The 18,300-nt window shown below is 45.4% G+C and overlaps 1 protein-coding gene across 3 annotated transcripts in view; it reads right to left on the reverse strand.

Moving 5' to 3' along the window:
* The window catches only part of NPEPPS (aminopeptidase puromycin sensitive), a 31,049-nt gene that overhangs the window by 8,039 nt on the left and 4,710 nt on the right, over positions 1–18,300 (reverse strand). For 2 of the 3 annotated variants that reach the window (XM_017837906.1, XM_017837908.1), the window contains exons 2-16: positions 15,929–16,006; positions 14,866–14,987; positions 13,917–14,024; positions 12,106–12,306; positions 10,649–10,745; positions 10,508–10,541; positions 9,070–9,184; positions 6,698–6,862; positions 5,722–5,826; positions 5,374–5,434; positions 4,484–4,593; positions 3,862–3,925; positions 3,153–3,292; positions 1,896–2,030; positions 292–511 (exon numbers count right to left, since the gene is read on the reverse strand). In XM_017837906.1, the coding sequence (XP_017693395.1) occupies positions 292–511; positions 1,896–2,030; positions 3,153–3,292; positions 3,862–3,925; positions 4,484–4,593; positions 5,374–5,434; positions 5,722–5,826; positions 6,698–6,862; positions 9,070–9,184; positions 10,508–10,541; positions 10,649–10,745; positions 12,106–12,306; positions 13,917–14,024; positions 14,866–14,987; positions 15,929–16,006 (1,755 nt within the window). The remainder of the gene's footprint in view (positions 1–291; positions 512–1,895; positions 2,031–3,152; positions 3,293–3,861; positions 3,926–4,483; positions 4,594–5,373; positions 5,435–5,721; positions 5,827–6,697; positions 6,863–9,069; positions 9,185–10,507; positions 10,542–10,648; positions 10,746–12,105; positions 12,307–13,916; positions 14,025–14,865; positions 14,988–15,928; positions 16,007–18,300) is intronic. The other variant, XM_017837907.1, reaches the window with a different exon arrangement.

The following is an 18,300-nucleotide window of genomic DNA, read 5'->3' on the forward strand; positions in this document are numbered from 1 at the left end:
GATTTCCAAAGAGGTTTCCCCCAAATATTTGAATTCTTGACACACAAGATTTCCAAAGAGGTTTCCCCCAAATATTTGAATTCTTGACACACAAGATTTCCAAAGAGATTCCCCCACAATTTTGGATTATCGACACAAAATTTCCCAAACCACCAGTGGATTTCCCAGAATTTCCCCCCCATAATTTTGACTTACCGACACCAATTTCCCAGGATTTCCCCCCCAAATCTCGATTTATCCCCCCAGGAGTCCCCCGAGCCCCCCCAGGGTTGCAGAGCAGGAGTTCCTCACCCTCCCCAGGCCTGGGGTCCCAGCCCAGCCTCTCCCCGATGGGGGAGAAGACGTCCCTGACGAAGGCCTGGATGTCCTCGTGGAAGTCTGTGTGGGACAGGAGGGTGGAGAGGATGCCCAGGTTGCAGCTCAGGTCGCTCCACACCGTGTAGTTGGGCTCGTTCACAAAAGCTTCCATGACTTTGAGAACCTCCACAGTGCTGATGATTCCAGCTCGGGCCTGGCAGGGAGGAAAAACCACGGAATAATCTTATTTTCAGACAGAATTAAGGCACTGAAGAGCTCCCTGTATATTTACTTATATATTTACTTATTTATTATTTTATTTATTGGTTTTACACCCGCCCAAAATGTGATTTTAACCAAACACTGGCGAGATTTAGAGATTTAATCTTCGCTTTTTTTGTTAAATTGGGAGTTATGAAAAAGCTGGTTTTGCTTCCCATGAATTGGTGTGAGCACAGCACTGCCAGGAAAATCTGGACTAATTGGGTTACAGCAGCAGGGGATCCAAAATTGGGATTAATTGATTAATCAGGAGAGCAACAGCTCCAAGCACAGAAAAATAACACCTACTGGTATATCCAACCAGATAATTCAGATTTTGGTCAATTTGGGACCAGCTCCCTCAGATTTTTGTTAATTTGGGACCAGCCCAGTAATTTATGGTACTGGAGAAACCAACAGTGACATTTCTAAGAAATAAATAGCAAAGTTTGTAATAAGGAACAATGTTTATAATAAATAATATCTATAATATCTGATACGATTGATGATAAAAGATTTGTCATAAAGAGTAATGTTTCTAATAAATAAACAATACTGATAATAAATAATGTTTCTAATAAATAAACAACACTGATAATAAATAATATGAATAATAAATAAACAATATTGATAATAAATAATATTTCTAACAAACAATACTGATAATAAATATTTCTAATAAATAAATAATATTGATAATAAACAATACTTCTAATAAATCAACAATATTGATCATAAATAATATAGATAATAAATAATATGGATAATAGACAATATTGATCATAAATAATATGAATAATAAATAATATTGATAACCAATAATATGGATAAATATTATGGATAATAAATAATATGGGTAACAAATATTATGGATAATAAATAATATGGGTAATAAATATGGATAATAAATATTATGGATAACAAATAATATGGGTAATAAATACGGATAATAAATATTATGGATAACAAATAATATGGGTAATAAATAATATGGATAATAAATATTATGAATAATAATAATGATAATAAATAATATGGATAATAATATTGATAACAAATAATATGGATAATAATATTGATAACAAATAATATGGATAACAAATAATATAGATAACAAATAATATGGATAATAAATAATATGAATAATGAATAATATGAATAATAAATAATATGGATAACAAATAATATGAATAATAAATAATATGGATAACAAATAATTGATAATAAATAACGACACCAACAATAAATACAAACTAATCCCATGCAGCCACCCCAAAGGCATTTTGCCCGTACAAACTGCCCTAAAGGCCCAACTTGTGGAGCTTTTCTGCACTCACCAGAGAGAAGAGGTCGTTCTGCAGGCCCAGCCTGTCCACGGGGGGCAGGGAGAGGTCTCTGATGGCCGGGATCAGACTCTGCAGCATCTCGGGGCTGTACTGGGTGCGGTAAAACCCCACCGTGCCCAGGTTCAGCTGCAGGGACCAAACAGCCCCACATCACAAGGAGGGAACAGAGCAAAGAGGCTTTTAATGGTTTGGAGCAGTGGAAACGTCTCCAGGCTTTGCAGGTCAGGGGAGTGAATGTTATAATTTAAATAAAAAGAGAAAAGCACGAGAAGTGAGGGGGAAAAAAATCAAGATTTCCAAGGAGAAAAGGACAGGGAGAGGAGAGAGGAGAGAGGAGAGAGGAGAGAGGAGAGGAAAGGGAGCTCCCCCAGCAGCTCCTACAGCAAGGGGCCCAACCACTGCTGCCTTTCTGCTTTTAAATTCTCTCTCAGTTTTTAAATTCTCTCTCAGTTTTTAAATGCTCTCTGTTTTTAAATGCTCTCTCAGTTTTTAAACCCTCTCCCAGTTTTTAAATTCCCTCCCAATTTTTAAATTCCCTCCCAGTTTTAAATTCCCTCCCAGTTTTTAAATTCCATTCTAGTTTTTAAATTCCCTCCCAGTTTCTAAACCCTCTCCCAGTTTTTAAATTCTCTCCCAGTTTTTAAATTCCCTCCCAATTTTTAAATTCCCTCCCAATTTTTAAATTCCCTCCCAATTTTTAAATTCCCTCCCAGTTTCTAAACCCTCTCCCAGTTTTTAAACCCTCTCCCAGTTTTTAAATTCCCTCCCAGTTTTTAAACCCTCTCCCAGTGCTCAGATTCCCTTTGGCTGCAGCAGAGCTCAGCAGTGGCTTTTTTTCCACATGCACATTTGTCTGGCAGTGGCCACCAGAAATCCTTCCCACTAATGAAAGATAAACAGGATTATTCTTGCTCAGGATGGACTTGAACTAAACTCTGGTTGCCCTGGGAGACTAAAAAAGCCACCACATCTTCCACTCCAAAGCTGCCTCTGATTGCTCAGGCTTGGATTCCTCAAAAGTCCCAGTTTACATTGTCTGGAGTAGTTTTGGAAGGGAAGAGGGCTCCACTAAGGAAGTGTCCAGAGAGGAGCCAAAATCCAACAGCAGCACAGAAGAAACACAGGATTCCAAGGGGAAGGAATAGATTTTAAAAAAAGAAAATGAAATTAAAAAAAAATGAAAGGCAAGGGAACATTCCAGTGGCTCCAAATCCATCCCCAGGCGTGTTCTCCCTCCTGAGGACTCACCTTCACCCACTGCTCTGGTTTGGTGTCCTTCAAAACCACTGTGAGCTCTGGTTTGTCCATCAGGATCTGCATTTTGGCACAGGTGGGGTCATCACTTGTGCAAATACTTATGGGCACCATCCACATGGGGAAATCCTCCCCTGGAAGGAGAAAAGGGTGGAAAAGGAAGGTCTGAGGAAAAACACAGCACTGAGTAACAAGGTGTTCAAACAGGTTCTGCACTGGCTGCTTCAAATTAAATGGAACAGAGGCACAAAACTGAAAACTGAAGGGGAATGACAGTTTTAGAGTTAAAAGCCAAGGATGTTTAAATCACCTTTGAAGGCAGACATTTTAATTTATATAAGCATGGAAGAGGGGTGGGATCTGTGGTGGAATCAGAGGGGGTTCCCACATGAGGGGTTTTTATTGCAGCCCCCACTCCAAACCAGCTGCTTCCAGAGCTCCTCAGATGCAGGACTGGCCCCAAACTGGACATTCCTGAAGGAACAGGGAGCCAGGGAGTGCAGAGGAATCCTGCTCTCCATGCAAGGACACGGGAACCACACGTGTGAGAGCTTCAACCTTCGAATTCCTCACGTTTTCCCACCGGGATCCAGGGTGGGAATTACTCAGGGCACTGCCCTGCCCTGCCCTGGGGCTGTTCCACCTCCCAAAATTGCTGCCACTGCACGAGCAGCAAGGGTCACCCTGTTCCTGCTCATCTTACCAGTATATGGTCCACTGGCACAGAACTTCTTCTGCACCAACTTCAACACTCTGTCATCTTCTTGCTGAAGACAAAAAGGGAAGAAAAGGAGAGAAAGGAATTTTTAGAGCCCCTGATGTCAGCTGCTGTTATCACTGTGTGTGCCCTCTGCTTAACGGGGTAACTTGTTTCCTCCTCCTCCAGAAGGATCCACCTGAGGGTTCATCCCAAAGCACAGATCCCTGCTGTCAGAACACACATGCCCTGATTCCCAGCTGAGTTTGCTCCCAGTGATCCTCCCTCACCCTGCAATCTTGTGGAATAAGCACAATTGAGGTGGAATGAGAAGCAGGGCGAGCTAAGCCAGAGCCTCCCTCCCCCAGCACACGTTTCACACACACAGAGCAAACTCCAACGTCAGCAAACTGCAGGGATGCAGGGAGAGCCTGGGATAACTCCACAGGGATTTGTAGCACATTCCTGCTGTGCCTCCCTCCCTTCACAGCCAGAGCTGTGAGCACACAGAGCAACCCCTGCCCTGAGCAGAGGGGATGTTTGGATCAGTGGATGCCCTAAAGCTGATCCTAGAGCACAGCTCAGGGCAGAGCTGCAGCTCCCAGGTGACCCCAAAGGTTGGATTTACCTGCTCAGCTTCCACGTAAATGAGTGGGAATCCCATTTGTTTGGTCCACGTGTTCATCACAGCAGCAATGGGTTTGCCACTGGCTTTTTCCAGGCTTTCCCAGAGATCCTCTGCAGGAGAAAAGTCTGACTCAGCACTCCCAGAGTCTGAGTGTGTCCAGATATATTTATAAGGACATGATAGGGGAGGGTGGGCTCTTACTCCAGTTTGTCTTTATGCTTTGGGTTGTGCTTTTATTGAATTGTAACAGAGGAGAGGCAAGAAAAAGGAAATAATTTAAACCACTCATGGGGGAGAGAGGGGAAGAACAGCTTCTTTACTACTAAAAAATAAAGCAATTTCACACATCGTGAAAAAACACCTTAAAAATAACATTAAATATTCAAATAGTGCCATCTCTCCCTTTAGTTTTTTTACATATTATGTCAAAATTGCTGAGCAAACACCAGGGGCTGCCAGAGCTTGATGTTCCACTTGCACATTTCTGCCTGATCCACAAAGAGGTTTAAGCAAAGAACGTGCTGGACGAGACTTCGCCCTGTTTAATCACACACACGATCAATAACTGCAAAAGGCAGCTTGCAAAAGGCTCACTTGGCAAAGCAAAGGCTCTCTTTCTAAATTCCATGACTGTGCAAACGTGGCAAAGGGTAAATCAGCCCTTTCCCATCACCTCAGCCACTCGTTCCCCGGGCAGAAAATCCCTAAGGGTGCCCAATCCTGGCTGGGCAGGGGCACAAAAGTGGGAACAAGCCAGTTATTTCCTGGGATTTCAGCTGTCTCAGGTGGAAAACAGGCTGTTTAAGGATTCATCCCTTCAGCACTGAAGGGCTGGACTCCAGAAATCCCAATTTTTTTTCCCCCCCAAGCCCCACAGTGACCCCAGTTACCTGTGGCAGCGTTTTTCTGCTGGAACTTGGTCAGGTACAAATTCATGCCTTTCCGGAAATCCTGGGAACACACAGTGGGATATGTCAGGGCACCTCCCTCCCTGCCACACTTACACCCAGGAATCAGCCAGGGACAATTACAACCTGTGCTACAATTCCTGCTGAATTCCCCATTATCCCATTTCTCCCGGGTTAATCCCAACAGAGCCCGGATAAACTGGGAGAATTTTTCCAAACACGGAATGCACAGATTCAATTTTTTTTTTTTTTTTTGTTAAAAATCGTTGTTTTTAACTGCAAGAAAGATCTGAAAAGCCCCAGGTGGCTTTTGCAGCCCAGTCCCTTCACCTCATCCCCGATGTAGTCGTGCAGCATCCGGATCACGGAGGCTCCCTTGCTGTAGGAAATGGCATCAAATATTTCATCCACCTCGGAGGGGTGGCCCACACTGACCTGGGGGAGACAGGAGAGGACTCCCATGAGAGGGATTTCAGCTGCCAGAACGCTGGATTTTGCTGGTTGTGGAGTTTGGGAGGTGACTTTTCTCCCAAAGAAGGCACGTGCACACCCAGCACTGGGTTGTCTCAGTGGATCTCTGCACCCAGCTAATTAAACTTACTCAGGTATGGCTGGGTTTAGAGGTTAAACACACTTTGAGTTAGGGTTTGGTGTTCAGTCTAATAGATTTGGGGTTCTTCCTTCAATCCTTTGGTTCGACACTTGCCCCCAAGTGATAAAACCAGGGGAAATTGTTCAGCCCGGGGACAGTGAACACAACCCAGGGAGTAAATCACTCTACAGTGACCTGCTGCACAAAGCAAGGTCATTTCCCAACATTCATTCCATCAAACACTTCTTGGGCCATCAGAACACTCCATCTCTGGGAATTACAAGGGACTTTTCTTTGTGCAGGAGAGGGAAGTAGGGGGAAGTAGGGGGAAGTAAGGGGAAAGTAGGGGGAAGTAGGGGGAAGTAGGGGGAAGTAGGGGGAAGTAGGGGGAAGTAGGGGGAAGTAGGGGGAAGTAGGGGGAAGTAGGGGGAAGTAGGGGGAAGTAGGGGGAAGTAGGGGGAAGTAGGGGGAAGTAGGGGGAAGTAGGGGGAAGTAGGGGGAAGTAGGGGGAAGTAGAGGGAAGTAGGGGGAAGTAGAGGGAAGTAGGGGGAAGTAGGGGGAAGTAGAGGGAAATCCCCTCGGTGTAACCACAACTCCAGCTTTCCCTCTGTGGCAGGAATGATTACAAAGTTCCCTTTTTAATTACCAGGAAACAATCTTGCCCTGGGGCTGATAAAAACCAGGGATAGAGGCAGGAGGGGAAGCAGGACTCACTTCAATGGGGTGGCTGTTGTCTAAGGCATCGAGCTCCTGGGCCCGTGTGTAGTCGGCAGAGACAAACTGGGTCCAGATGTCGTACTCTGGGAAGCAGTGATCCACACACAGGTACTCAATCCACGAGGCAAAGCCCTCATTCAGCCACAGGTGGGTCCACCATTCCTGGGAAGGCAAAGGAAGGGCCAAAATTCCATTAAACAGCAAGAAGTTGGCAGCAAAAAAATTAAGTTTGCAGGGTTAACTTAGTGCAGAGCAGAGAGGCGTCGCTTGGGAGCACGAATTCACCTCTCCGAAGAATCAGCGGGGCAAGAAGAGCCACCAGCATCCAAAAATTGCCTTCCCCTGAAGTTTTAGGGACTTTACATGGAGGAGAAATTCCCAGAGTCTGGACTAGAGGTCAGAGCAGAGCCGTGGAACAGCCTGGATTAGGGAAAACCCAGCGCCAGGCGAAGCTGCAGGTCCGTGAGGCAGCGAAGCTGCGGGGACACAACAGGATCTTTCTCCCCCAAATTGTGGGACAAAGAGTTGGTTTGGGGTTTGTTATTTTGGGTTTTTTTCCCTTACATTAAGGAGAAAAACCTGCAATCTTGAGAAATATTCTGAATTATGGAAAGCTGAAGCCTGGTGAGCAGTTCAAAAGTTGTTCCTCGCCGGCCGAAAGCGGGATTTGTGTTTTCAAAGGTAAGAATGTGACAGTGACATTTTAAAATTCTGCCTTTCACTTGAATATTAGTATTTAATACTAGTATTTAATATTTCAGTGAAGTAGAAAAGGTAAGGAAAAAGGCTCTGGATACTGAGGAAGGAAACACCCTTTTCCATGCTTTAACCACCCATTTTAAATGCAAAAGGGGTGGGTAACTCAGAGTGCCACTGGTGCCTCAGCACAAGGAGCTGGGCAGGATCCAGTCCCAAAAACCTCCTGCTTCTCCTCTGAATGAACCATTGCCCCCCGGGAGGGTGGAATTTCCACAGGGAAAGCTGTGACAAACTCCACTGCTTTCTTTTTGGAGTGAAGACAACCCTATTTTCTTTTACATCTCTGGTGCACCTGTTTCCCAGACAAGGCTCCTGCACACCCAGGAATTCTTCACACACCTGGAGCTCTTCTTGTTTATCAGAAAAATTGGGATATTGTGCTGGCCAGAAGTGGCAAAGCAAAGCAGAGATGCCACTGAGGTTTTCTGCTCCGTTCCCCTCATTAGAGAGGAGGGAAAGTTGATTTTCTTGGAATTATCTAACACTGGAATGCCTTTTCCTATTGCAGAGCTGCATCACAGAAGATAATAACCAACAAGAAAAAGCTCTTAAAGGAAATTTTGGGAAGAGCTAGAGCTTCAAAAGGAAAGGAAAAAGCTGATTTAATGTATGTTTTAGAGGGGTTTGTGAACTTTCTCAGCCCTTTTTGTCCCCAGTTCTCAACAGGTTTGTGGTCACTAATGGAGTGTGAGCATTTCCTGGCATCCCACAGGCTGTCACAGGATGCTGGCTCTCCCTGCTTCCAGCTGTTCAACTCCACTAACAGCTAAAAATACACCACTTCACTGCTGCTTTTCCCTGCAAATACTGTGCTGCTCTCACGTGGAAGCTGCCACAGACAGGAATGGCCAGAACTGCCTCCATGGCCCCGGAGAAAAGTCTCCCAAACTCTCCTTTTTGGTTTAATTTATATTAAAATTAATGCTAAAATTCATATTTACGCTGGGTTTGTTTCCCCCTCCATTCACTTACAGTTTTAAAGAGTGAAGATTTAGGGCTCCAAACCAATTTTTTTTTTCACCAAACACTAATTTCTTACTAAAAAAAGAACTTCAGAACCTGCGAAATATTTGGATTCCAGCAGGGATTGGAACAGGAATGTCAGATCCAATTCCCAGAGGGAGCTGGAGCCATTTGTTCCCAGCAGAAGCTCTGACAGGTCCAGGGTAGGTTTGAGCACTACATGGAATTTCTTTACAGATTTTCACTCTTGCTGCCTCCCACGTGGTTTTATTCCCACTAAAATGAGTTAAACTCCAAACCATTTGGGCACTGGCCCCACATTTATCCCAAAAATTTCACAGGAGCTACAGAGCTGGAAGGATTTGCATTGAACTGGGACTGCTTGGGATAAAGCCTGACAGGTGGATCATTCCCAGCTGAAAGGAAAACACTGTAATATTGCTAAATTCTAACAAGGACCACACCCAAACAACTCCAGATTAATTCACCTGGAAAAGATCTAGGAATGTAAAGAATAAAAGTGGGAATAAAGCACGGCTTAAATATTACATCTATTAATTTAAAGATGCCAAGCTGCTGTTTGGGGGCACTTAACCCCACTTTGGAGGATTTGTAGCTGTTACACAGGATTTGTAGCTGTTACATACCATGGTCACAAGGTTTCCAAACCACTGATGAGCCAGTTCATGTCCCACAACCAGAGCAACCCACTGGCGAGATGAAGAACAGGAATTTTTGGGGTCAATGAGCAGAGCTGTCTCCCTGTGGTGGAGAGAGAGGGAGAACTGAGCAAGGGGCTGGATGAGCCCAGGGGGAAAAAACACAGTCAAAAGCAGGTTAAATCACCTAAATAAGCTAAAAAGTGATCAGCACGACTGAAAAAATAATAATAATAATAATAATAAAAAAAAAACCAAACCCAAAAGCTACTTTGGCGTAGACATTTGGGAAGTTCCACAGCTTTTGGAATGCTTTGGAGCAGGAATTCCTTATGGCATGCAAGAAGACAAGTGGAAAAAGGCAGGCAGGAGTAAAAGTTCATCCTTTATTTATCAGCCAGCTCGCCTACATAATCTAAGAGCCTCAACTGCAGGAGGGATGCACAGCACGTCTGCCCTGCCTCCCTCATTCCCAAAGGAATTCTGGCTCCTCCAAGGTGTCTTACACAAGTTTCTCCACTTGTGCTCCCTGAGCCAGGCACAAACCTTCCCCTAGCCACCATCAGGGCTTTTGGGGGTCTCTTAAAAACCCCTGGAATGCTGTAATTCCAGGGAAAGCACCTCAGCTGGTGCCTCCCAAAGGGATGGAGCCAACCCAAACTCGGCATAAGGGGGGGAAAATGAACAGCACCGTTAAGCTTCCAAAAACTCCCCTCATCCAGGATAAACACACGTATTTTTCTTTTCCACAGGGAGCAAAATATCAGATTTCATCAGAGTTGCAATGAGAAGACAAACAGATTTGAAACCTGGGCTCGAATTTCTGTGTGGATTTTTTGAGGCCAAATCAAAAGCTCGAGCAGAAGGAATTAAAACTCTTTCAGGATTTCGGGTCCAGAGCTTACAGGTTGTTTCAAAATGCAGGGAAATCGTTGGGACAACGAGCATGGAAAATGGAATAATGCCAAGCCAAAAGTACTTGATCAGAAGGAGGGGGGGAAAAAAAAAATCGAACTGAAAAGAAAGGCAAGTTAATGTTTTTGATTTGCTCATCTCCACACGGTCACTCTGTGGGTGTCAAATTTACCAACTTGCCCACGAGGTAAAAGGAGAAACTCTTCCAGCTGTGTCAGTGAGTTTTACAGGGGGGAAAAAAAAGGGGCCAGGAAAGTTTTCCTGCAGAACAGGCAGTGCTGCCAGACACTTAAAAACCTCACACCCTTGGACAGCACCTGCAAGAGCTGATGTTTTTGCCTTCCTAAGCTGTTCAACGCCACCAAAATTATCCAAACCGAAGCAAGAATTGAAGGTATTTACTCTGTCTCATTTGGGATGGCACCCAGTAATTACAGCTCCCCAAAGCTAATCCAGTTATTCCAAGAATTAGTGAACAAAGAGGGGGAAAGACAGTATTTTAACAGCATACCTATAAGTAACAAGGCCCCAGTTCTCCATGGCACCTTTATAAAATAAATACAAAGGTTTATTGATATGGGTACACACACCTCTTCCTAAACGTTTAAAATTCAAATTAAACACAGTTCATCAATAAAGTGAGTTACTTTACCAGCAGCAAAGTCTGCAATAGCTATGAGATCAATTTTAGGAAGAGGGTAAGGAACATTGAAGTAGTCCTTATAAAAAGGCAGAGTTTTAGCAGCAACCTGTAAGAAATAAGAGGAGAAATGTCCTGTTAACTTGGAACTGGGGAAAACTTGAGAATTCATGATTGAAACTAAGAAAGCAGCACAAAGATTTCTTCCAGCAGCCCCACTCCCAGCTCCCAGAGCACAATGGTTTGGAAGACTCCCCATCCCTGTTTTCTCCCAGGCTGTCGCCACCCTCCAGGACTTCTCATCATCTTGGGGCCCAAGTCGAGATCAGAGAACCAGAACTTCACCAGAAATCAGAACTTCACCGGAAATTAGCAAATCAGAACTTCAGCAGAAATCAGAATTTCATCAGAATTTCATCAGAACTTCAAATCAGAACTTTAATCAGAGAATCAGCAGATCAGAACTGACTCAGCTGAGTTAAACCACCTGTTTTGGTCGTTGGTTTAGTGCCCAACTGAAATTCTCTCTAACGAGCTCAGTCTTTCTGAGCCACCAAAGCAAATCAGAACCGAGTTAAAACCTCATGTTTTGGTCATTAAAGATGTTGGTTTGACCACAATTCAACTTCTCTTTAATATCAAACTCCAGTTTTTTTGAGACATTAAAGCAAATCAGAACTGAGTCAAACCCCATGTTTTGGTCATTGCAGACACTGGTCCACAACTGAAATTCTGTTTGATATCAAATTCAAGCTCTTAATCACTCTTAATCAACCAGCACGTGGCTTGACATATGCCAAGACTTATTACATATATTATTTATATTTATTGTTTTTATATATTTTTTATATATTTTACACATATTATATATTCTTGCCACTATTTATTATACATACATTTTTTAAACCACCAGGTTTGTCCAACCTGTTCAGGTTTTGTGCACATTAAAGCAAACCAGAACTGAGTCAAAACCCATGTTTTGGTCATTATAGATATTGGTCTACAACTGAAATTCTGTTTGATATCAAACTCAAGCTCTTTAAGCCACTAAAGCAAATCAGAATTGGGTCAAAACCCATGTTTTGGTCATTATAGATATTGGTCTACAACTGAAATTCTGTTTGATATCAAACTCAAGCTCTTCAAGCCATAAAAGCAAATCAGAATTGGGTCAAAACCCATGTTTTGGTCATTATAGATACTGGTGCACAACTGAAATTCTGTTTGATATCAAACTCAATCTCTTCAGGCCATAAAAGCAAATCAGACCTGAGCCAAACCCCGTGTTTTGGTCACTGCAGACACTGGTTTGCCCACAGCTGAAATTCTGGTTAATATGGAGCTCAGCCCCTTCGAGCCACTAAAAACACCCACAAACCCCACGGATTTGGGCGACAGAGCAGAGCGACCAGAGCAGAGGCGTGTCCAGGGATCCCTCCTGGACCCCAGGCCCCTCTGAGCTCATTTACCTCCAAGGCAAACTTTCCTTGCTCCGCTTTGCCCACGGGGGTGTAGACCCGGACCAGGACCCCGTCCTGGGATCGCGCCTCCACGAAGTCGTACTCGCCCACCACGAAGGCCACCAGGTACGTGGACATCACGGGGGTCCTGGCGAACTTCACCTCCACCAGGTTCTCGTCGTCCGGGTAGGGCTTCCTGTCCACCACATTCTGGGGGGACAGGGGGACAGAGGGACAGAGGGACAGAGGGAGAGCCGTCAAGTCTTTTTTGGGGGAAGCGAAACCGGGATTACGCAACGCTGTTCCATCCTCGTGAGTCACACAGGGAAAATGGAAGGGGGTTGAGGTTTAAAGTCCAGGCCACGGCGTGGTTCTGCAGTTATTAAAATGCCCTGTCCAACCTGGAGATATCGTATATTGTAAAAACATACAAGATATCACAGAATCAGAGAATCAGCTGGGTTGGAAGGGACCTCCGAGATCATCAAGTCCAACCCTTGATCCAACCCCGCCGTGGTTCCCAGCCCATGGCACTGATGCCACATCCAGTCTGTTCTTAAAAACCTCCAGGGATGGAGAATCCACCCCTTCCCTGGGCAGCCCATTCCAATGGCTGAGCACCCTCTCTGCAAAGAAATTCTTTCTAATATCCAACCTAACCCTCCCCTGGCACAGCTTTAGACCCAGCCCTCTTGTCTTGCTGATGGTTGCCTGGGAAAAGAGACCAACCCCCCCTGGCTCCCCCCTCCTGGCAGGGAGTTGCAGAGAGTGAGGAGGTCTCCCCTGAGCCTCCTCTTCTCCAGGCTGAGCCCCCCCAGCTCCCTCAGCCTCTCCTCACAGCACTTGTGCTCCAGTCCCTTCCCCAGCCTCGTTGCTCTCCTCTGGCCCTGCTCCAGCCCCTCCATGTCCTTCCTGAGCTGAGGGCCCAGAACTGGACACAGCACTCCAGGGGTGGCCTCACCAGCGCTGAGTCCAGGGCAGGAATCACTTCCCTGGACCTGTTGGCCACCCTGTTCCTGAGCCAGGCCAGGATCCATTGGCCTTCTTGGCCACCTGGGCACACTCTGGCTCCTGTTCAGCTTCTTGTCAAGTTATAAGTTGTATTCCATTATTTCCAAAGCATCTGTCCTTCAAAACCAGCACTGCTCCCATCCTAGGAAGGCTCCAGCTTTTGCTTGAAACACAAACCTTCCCTTGAAACAGAAACTTTCACTTGAAACAGAAACCACGTGGTCAAGGCCAGGCCAGACTTTACAGGTAACTCTCAATGTTAGGAATAAAAAAATAAAACAAAACAAAAAGTCTATTTTTAAACTGACTCTTCTCCAGCAACATCATCTAAAAATATGTGCAGGCAGCAAACTAAAAATGCCCATTTTGTGACAGAGGTACTTCTGCTTCCACATTTCATCCCAGTTCTGGACAGAAATTCTCCAGAGCAGAAAACTCTCTGATTTATCTCAAGTGCTTCTGGGTAACACACAAAGGACTTTTCCCCAGCCACTCTTAATCAACCAGCACGTGGCTTGACATATGCCAAGATTTATTATTTATTATACACATATTATATATACTTACCACTGTTTATTATATATTTTTTTTTAAAACCACCAGGTTTGTCCAACCTGTTTGGGTTTTGTGCACCTGACATCAAATACCATCTTGTTTCAAAGCTCTCTGCATTTATTGCTCCTCAGCAATAGCAAGGCAGCCTGTATTCCTAATTCTGTTACCAAGACACATTATTAATTATCAATTAAGCAGCTGGTGTTATCACAGCTTTATTTAAAACACTGTTTATTTGCACATCAAGGACTCACCATATTTGACAAAGCTACTCTGTCTTTAGGAACCACCAAAGAAATATCAAATGTTGCCTTAATAGCAGGTTCATCCCAGCAAGGGAAAGCTCTGCGAGCATCAGTAGCCTGAAAAAAGAGCATTAAATAAATAAATCACAGGAGATTGTGGCAGCAAAACACACAAATTCAGCTTATTTTGGGGCAAGAAGCGGGTGAATCACGGACACTCTTGACCTCTGCATCAGAGCATTTTATTCTTATTTCACCCTCGGCTTGAACAAATAAAAGCAGCTGAAAAGGCCTCTGTGCTCTGATGGAATTGTACAGTCTGAGGAAAATTTAGCAGAGTCATGAGAGGAGCAAAGCTCAGTCATGTGAAAGCACAGAGGGCACCCAGGCGTTCACAGGCCCTGCACACACGACCACCTATTTATATTCCATCAGCCCGCTCCCAAAAAACGCTCTGCCCCCAGCAGGGGAGCGCTGCCTGGTTTATGTAAGCAGGAGGATCACTCTGGAATTGCACTATGGAGTCAAACCCTGCCATTTTGGCCGGGGTTTTACATAACAGGGCCGTGGCTCACGTGCGGGACGTTGGGGAGACGCCGAGACAAAACCCAGCGGCCCCGTTAAAGGAAGATTAAAGTGCTTCACAACAGAAGGTTTCACAGAGGTATCTGAGCATGAGGTATCTAAATCGTGAGATGTTCCTGAACACTGCAGCTCCTGCATGTCTAGGATGCATCCCACAGCAGCACCAGCCCTGCCTGGGGAATTGGCACAGCCCGGATTTCCTGCCCCGGAGGCCGCAGCGTAAAGGCTGTTTAAATTTGAGTGTTACCCACACCCGGAGCAAGGAGTGAAAAATAATGAAATTCACCCAGGGGGGAGAGATAGAGGCAGGAAAACTGTGCCTTTGCCTCTTCCAAGCATAAATCCTCCCTGAAAGCAGCAGTGCAGCCCGTACCTCGAACTGAGTGACAGCAGCGTAGCGGGTGTCTCCGGTGGGGGTGGTGTATTTACTCCGGTAAAAACCTTTCATTTTATCATTCAGCTCCCCTACAAAGTCTATCTTTAGTGTCCCTGTCCCTGCAACACAAACAGAGGGGGGTGTTGTTACTGGATTGTGCCAAACAGAGCATGGATTCGGTCTGGACCACCAGGCCCCTTCGGCTCCTCTCCGTCCCTCCCGTGCCAGCCCCCCACAAACCCTCCACTCTCCCCAAACAAACTCCAGAAGAGCAAAGCCAGGCTCCCCACAGATTTTTAGGATTGCTACCAGAGGCTGCTGCAGGGCTCAGTCTCACCTTCTAAGCACGAAGCACAACCAGGAGAGACCAACCTTAAGCCATTCCCAAAGTCTGATCCTCTAATCCTCACTTTAAAGTTGGCACAAATATAGGATAGAAGCAATAATGGCATCCTGTGGAATCCACTACAAAGCCAAGATGGAGCTGTGGCAGTGCTCAAGCTCATAAGTCAATTAGTCTCAGGATTTATTCTGCCCTTGATGTCTCAGTGCAAAAGGGGAAACCTGAGCCTGCCCAGAGCAGCAGCCAAGATCCCATAGAACAAGACATTCCTGCTTGATCATCCCAGAATTTCCTATTTGTATTTATCCAGATGAAATAAAACTGCTTTATTTAAACTGAGGAGCTGTTTCAACCCACGGGCTCCTCAGAGCAAGAAACTGCAGCAGTTTCAGAAGAATCCAAACGTCGAAGGTGAGGAAAATCCTGCAGTAATTCCAAGGAGCTCAGGAGGAATAACAGGAACAGCTCCTGCCTCCCAAGAGCAGGGAAACAATCAGAGCCACCTCAGGTGTTGGCAGGAAATACCACACTTAGTGAGACAACATTTCCAGTTCCAGAGGCTCCCCAAGTGAGCCATGGTGGGCAGATCCACAGGGAGCACCACACCCACACTGGGGAACTCCAGGGAAGGCAGAGCTGTCCCACTCCAGCTTTTCCAAGTGCAAACCCCTCAGACCCAGGGCTGGAGGCAGCAGGAAGCAGGGGAATAGCTCCTACCTTTCTGCAGGGTACTGGGAAAGGAGAGAGTAACCTTTTCATCCTCGTTTTGGTAGTTGAACCCCGTGGCGTGAACCTCTGGAACAGAAAACATTTCCTTGGTCAGGGGCAGCCCCAGAGAGGGGTTTGTACTCAGGAACGTTTAGATTAGAATAATAAAACATTTAAAATTCACTGAATCAACTGAACCCAACATGCTGCAGCTCCCGAGCAAATCAATGGAGGTTCTGAATAATCCATAATTCAATGGGAGGAAGCAAAGGAACACCCTCGTGCTCAGAATTCCATGGCAGGGAAAGCTTCTGCCGAGCCCAGGAATGAAAGCTGAGCTGATAAATGATAAACCTGCAGCAAGAACAGCATCTGGACACCAGGAATGCTGGGAACAGCTGCCACAATCCTGACAAATGGTGAAATATTGCACCAAAATTCCCCTCAATATTAAATACTTCCATCAGTGCAGCAGGCCTCTTAATAATTATCCCAAACAAGATGCTTAGGATTTATTTACCCAATCTGTGGCTCTCACTTGGAAAAGCACATTAATCTCCATAGCAGGGCAGGAGGGGGGGTTTGCTTGGATTTAACCACAAAATAAAACACAATGCTGGTTTTATTTAAAAAGTGACTTCAGAAGCAGAGTCCACCTTGGAGTTCCTGTCCTGCTCAGCAAAGGGATCCCAAACCCACCCAAAAATGAAGCAGTTTGGTATTTACACAGCACTTGAACTATTTGTGGATGCAAACATCCAAACTATGAGGCCAAGCTGGAGAGACAGGGCGAGGGAACCCCAGAATTAAAGTGTCCTGAAGCTCCACAGAGCCAGGGGAGAGCACTTGGTGTTGTTTCCTCCTTCCTAGCTCAGGTCCCACTTGCTGCCTCCAACATGATGTGGATCTATATGATCCTTCAGCCAAAAAAACCTGGAATAGCTATGCAGGACCTCACTTTGCAAGTTCTGCTCCCTGTGTCGTTCAACCACTGCAAAAACCCTCGAGAAATTATCTTTAAGAACCTTAAATCTGCTCCAAAGCAGCTGAGAAATGGTTTCTGCAGCAGCATCTTCCACTGTTAAACTCGGACACAACAACAGGCTTTTCATCCTAAAAGGAAAACTTGCCACTCAGTCGACTTCTTGAATGACAAAGCTGGTTTGCAACAACGATTTCGGTCACAAAAGGACTTGTTTTCCACACTCAGGTATCACTCCAAGCATCCAGGTGTTGGGTTTCAGCCTCAGCACACTCCAGGATGTTCAGCTGAGCTGTTCCACAAGTGACAAAGGGAACTGCAAACGTGCTTTTATTGTTCTAAAATTTCAAGTGCTGTTTATTCTGGAATAGAGTTATTTCAGCCTTAAACCCCTGCTCCCAGAGCACATAAATGCAGGAGCTGCATGAATAAATTAGTTTTAAGTACAGGTTTCGCTGAGCTCTGCTCAGGGTTTAATCTGAGTTAACCACCGTGCTGGGGTGCAGGACACAGACAAGGCTCAAATAACACAGAAATAGCTGCAAAAAATACAGAGTAGAAACAAATGCAGGGGGGGAAAAATCCTCCACAGGATCAAGCAGAAGAACTTTAGACTCCTGATCCGCGCTGAGGAGTTCCAAGATTTTGCAAATCAACTTTAAGAGGGATGGGATGGAGCATTTAAAGCAGAATCCATGCCAAGGGCACCCAACTGCCAGCAAACAGTGGGAAAAGAGCACCAAAAATAAGGGTTTGGGCTTTTCTTCTTGTAACTCTGGGGGTACTGAGGCAGAAAAGGAAGATTTGCAGGAGAACAGTCCTTATGTGCAAGGTGCTAATCTGAAGTGGGCTTCCAGCAGCAGAGAGGAGCTGGTTGCTGACTCCATCCTTCAGATCCCAGGAATTTTGACCCCGAGTCCACCAGACAACAAACCTGTTGTTCTGCAGCAGCATGTGGGTGCCCTGGGTCAGAGGGAAGGACTGGCTGGATTCCTGCTGGGAAGTTGGGAGCCTGGAGGGCTCCTGCTGCTGCTGGACGAGCTGCAGGTTGTGGTCAGAGGGTAAGTGAACACCTGAGAGAGGCTGGATAAGGATCAGCTCAGGAATGCAGCAACACTTCCCCCCCCCAGTGGATTTTTAAAAGGACCACAGCAAACCATAAACATTTTTATCTTTTTTACAAGGATCTGATAGGGGAGACAAACCCCAGCAGGATTTCAGGAGCAGAGCTCCAACCTCCCCAAACTGAGGAGTGCAGAGGAATGTGTGTTATGTGCAGCTTCTGCCAAAGGTTGACAATGGATATCAAGTTTCCCCCTCCTCCTCTCCCAAATGTGAAGTGCTCTTAAGTGTGTTTGAATTTGCAGCTCTGCTGCTTTGTGAGCTTTTTAACCTGCAC

The sequence above is a fragment of the Lepidothrix coronata genome, unplaced genomic scaffold, assembly GCF_001604755.1.
Source record: "Lepidothrix coronata isolate B3197 unplaced genomic scaffold, Lepidothrix_coronata-1.0 Scaffold316, whole genome shotgun sequence".
NCBI classification, from domain to species: Eukaryota; Metazoa; Chordata; class Aves; order Passeriformes; family Pipridae; genus Lepidothrix; species Lepidothrix coronata.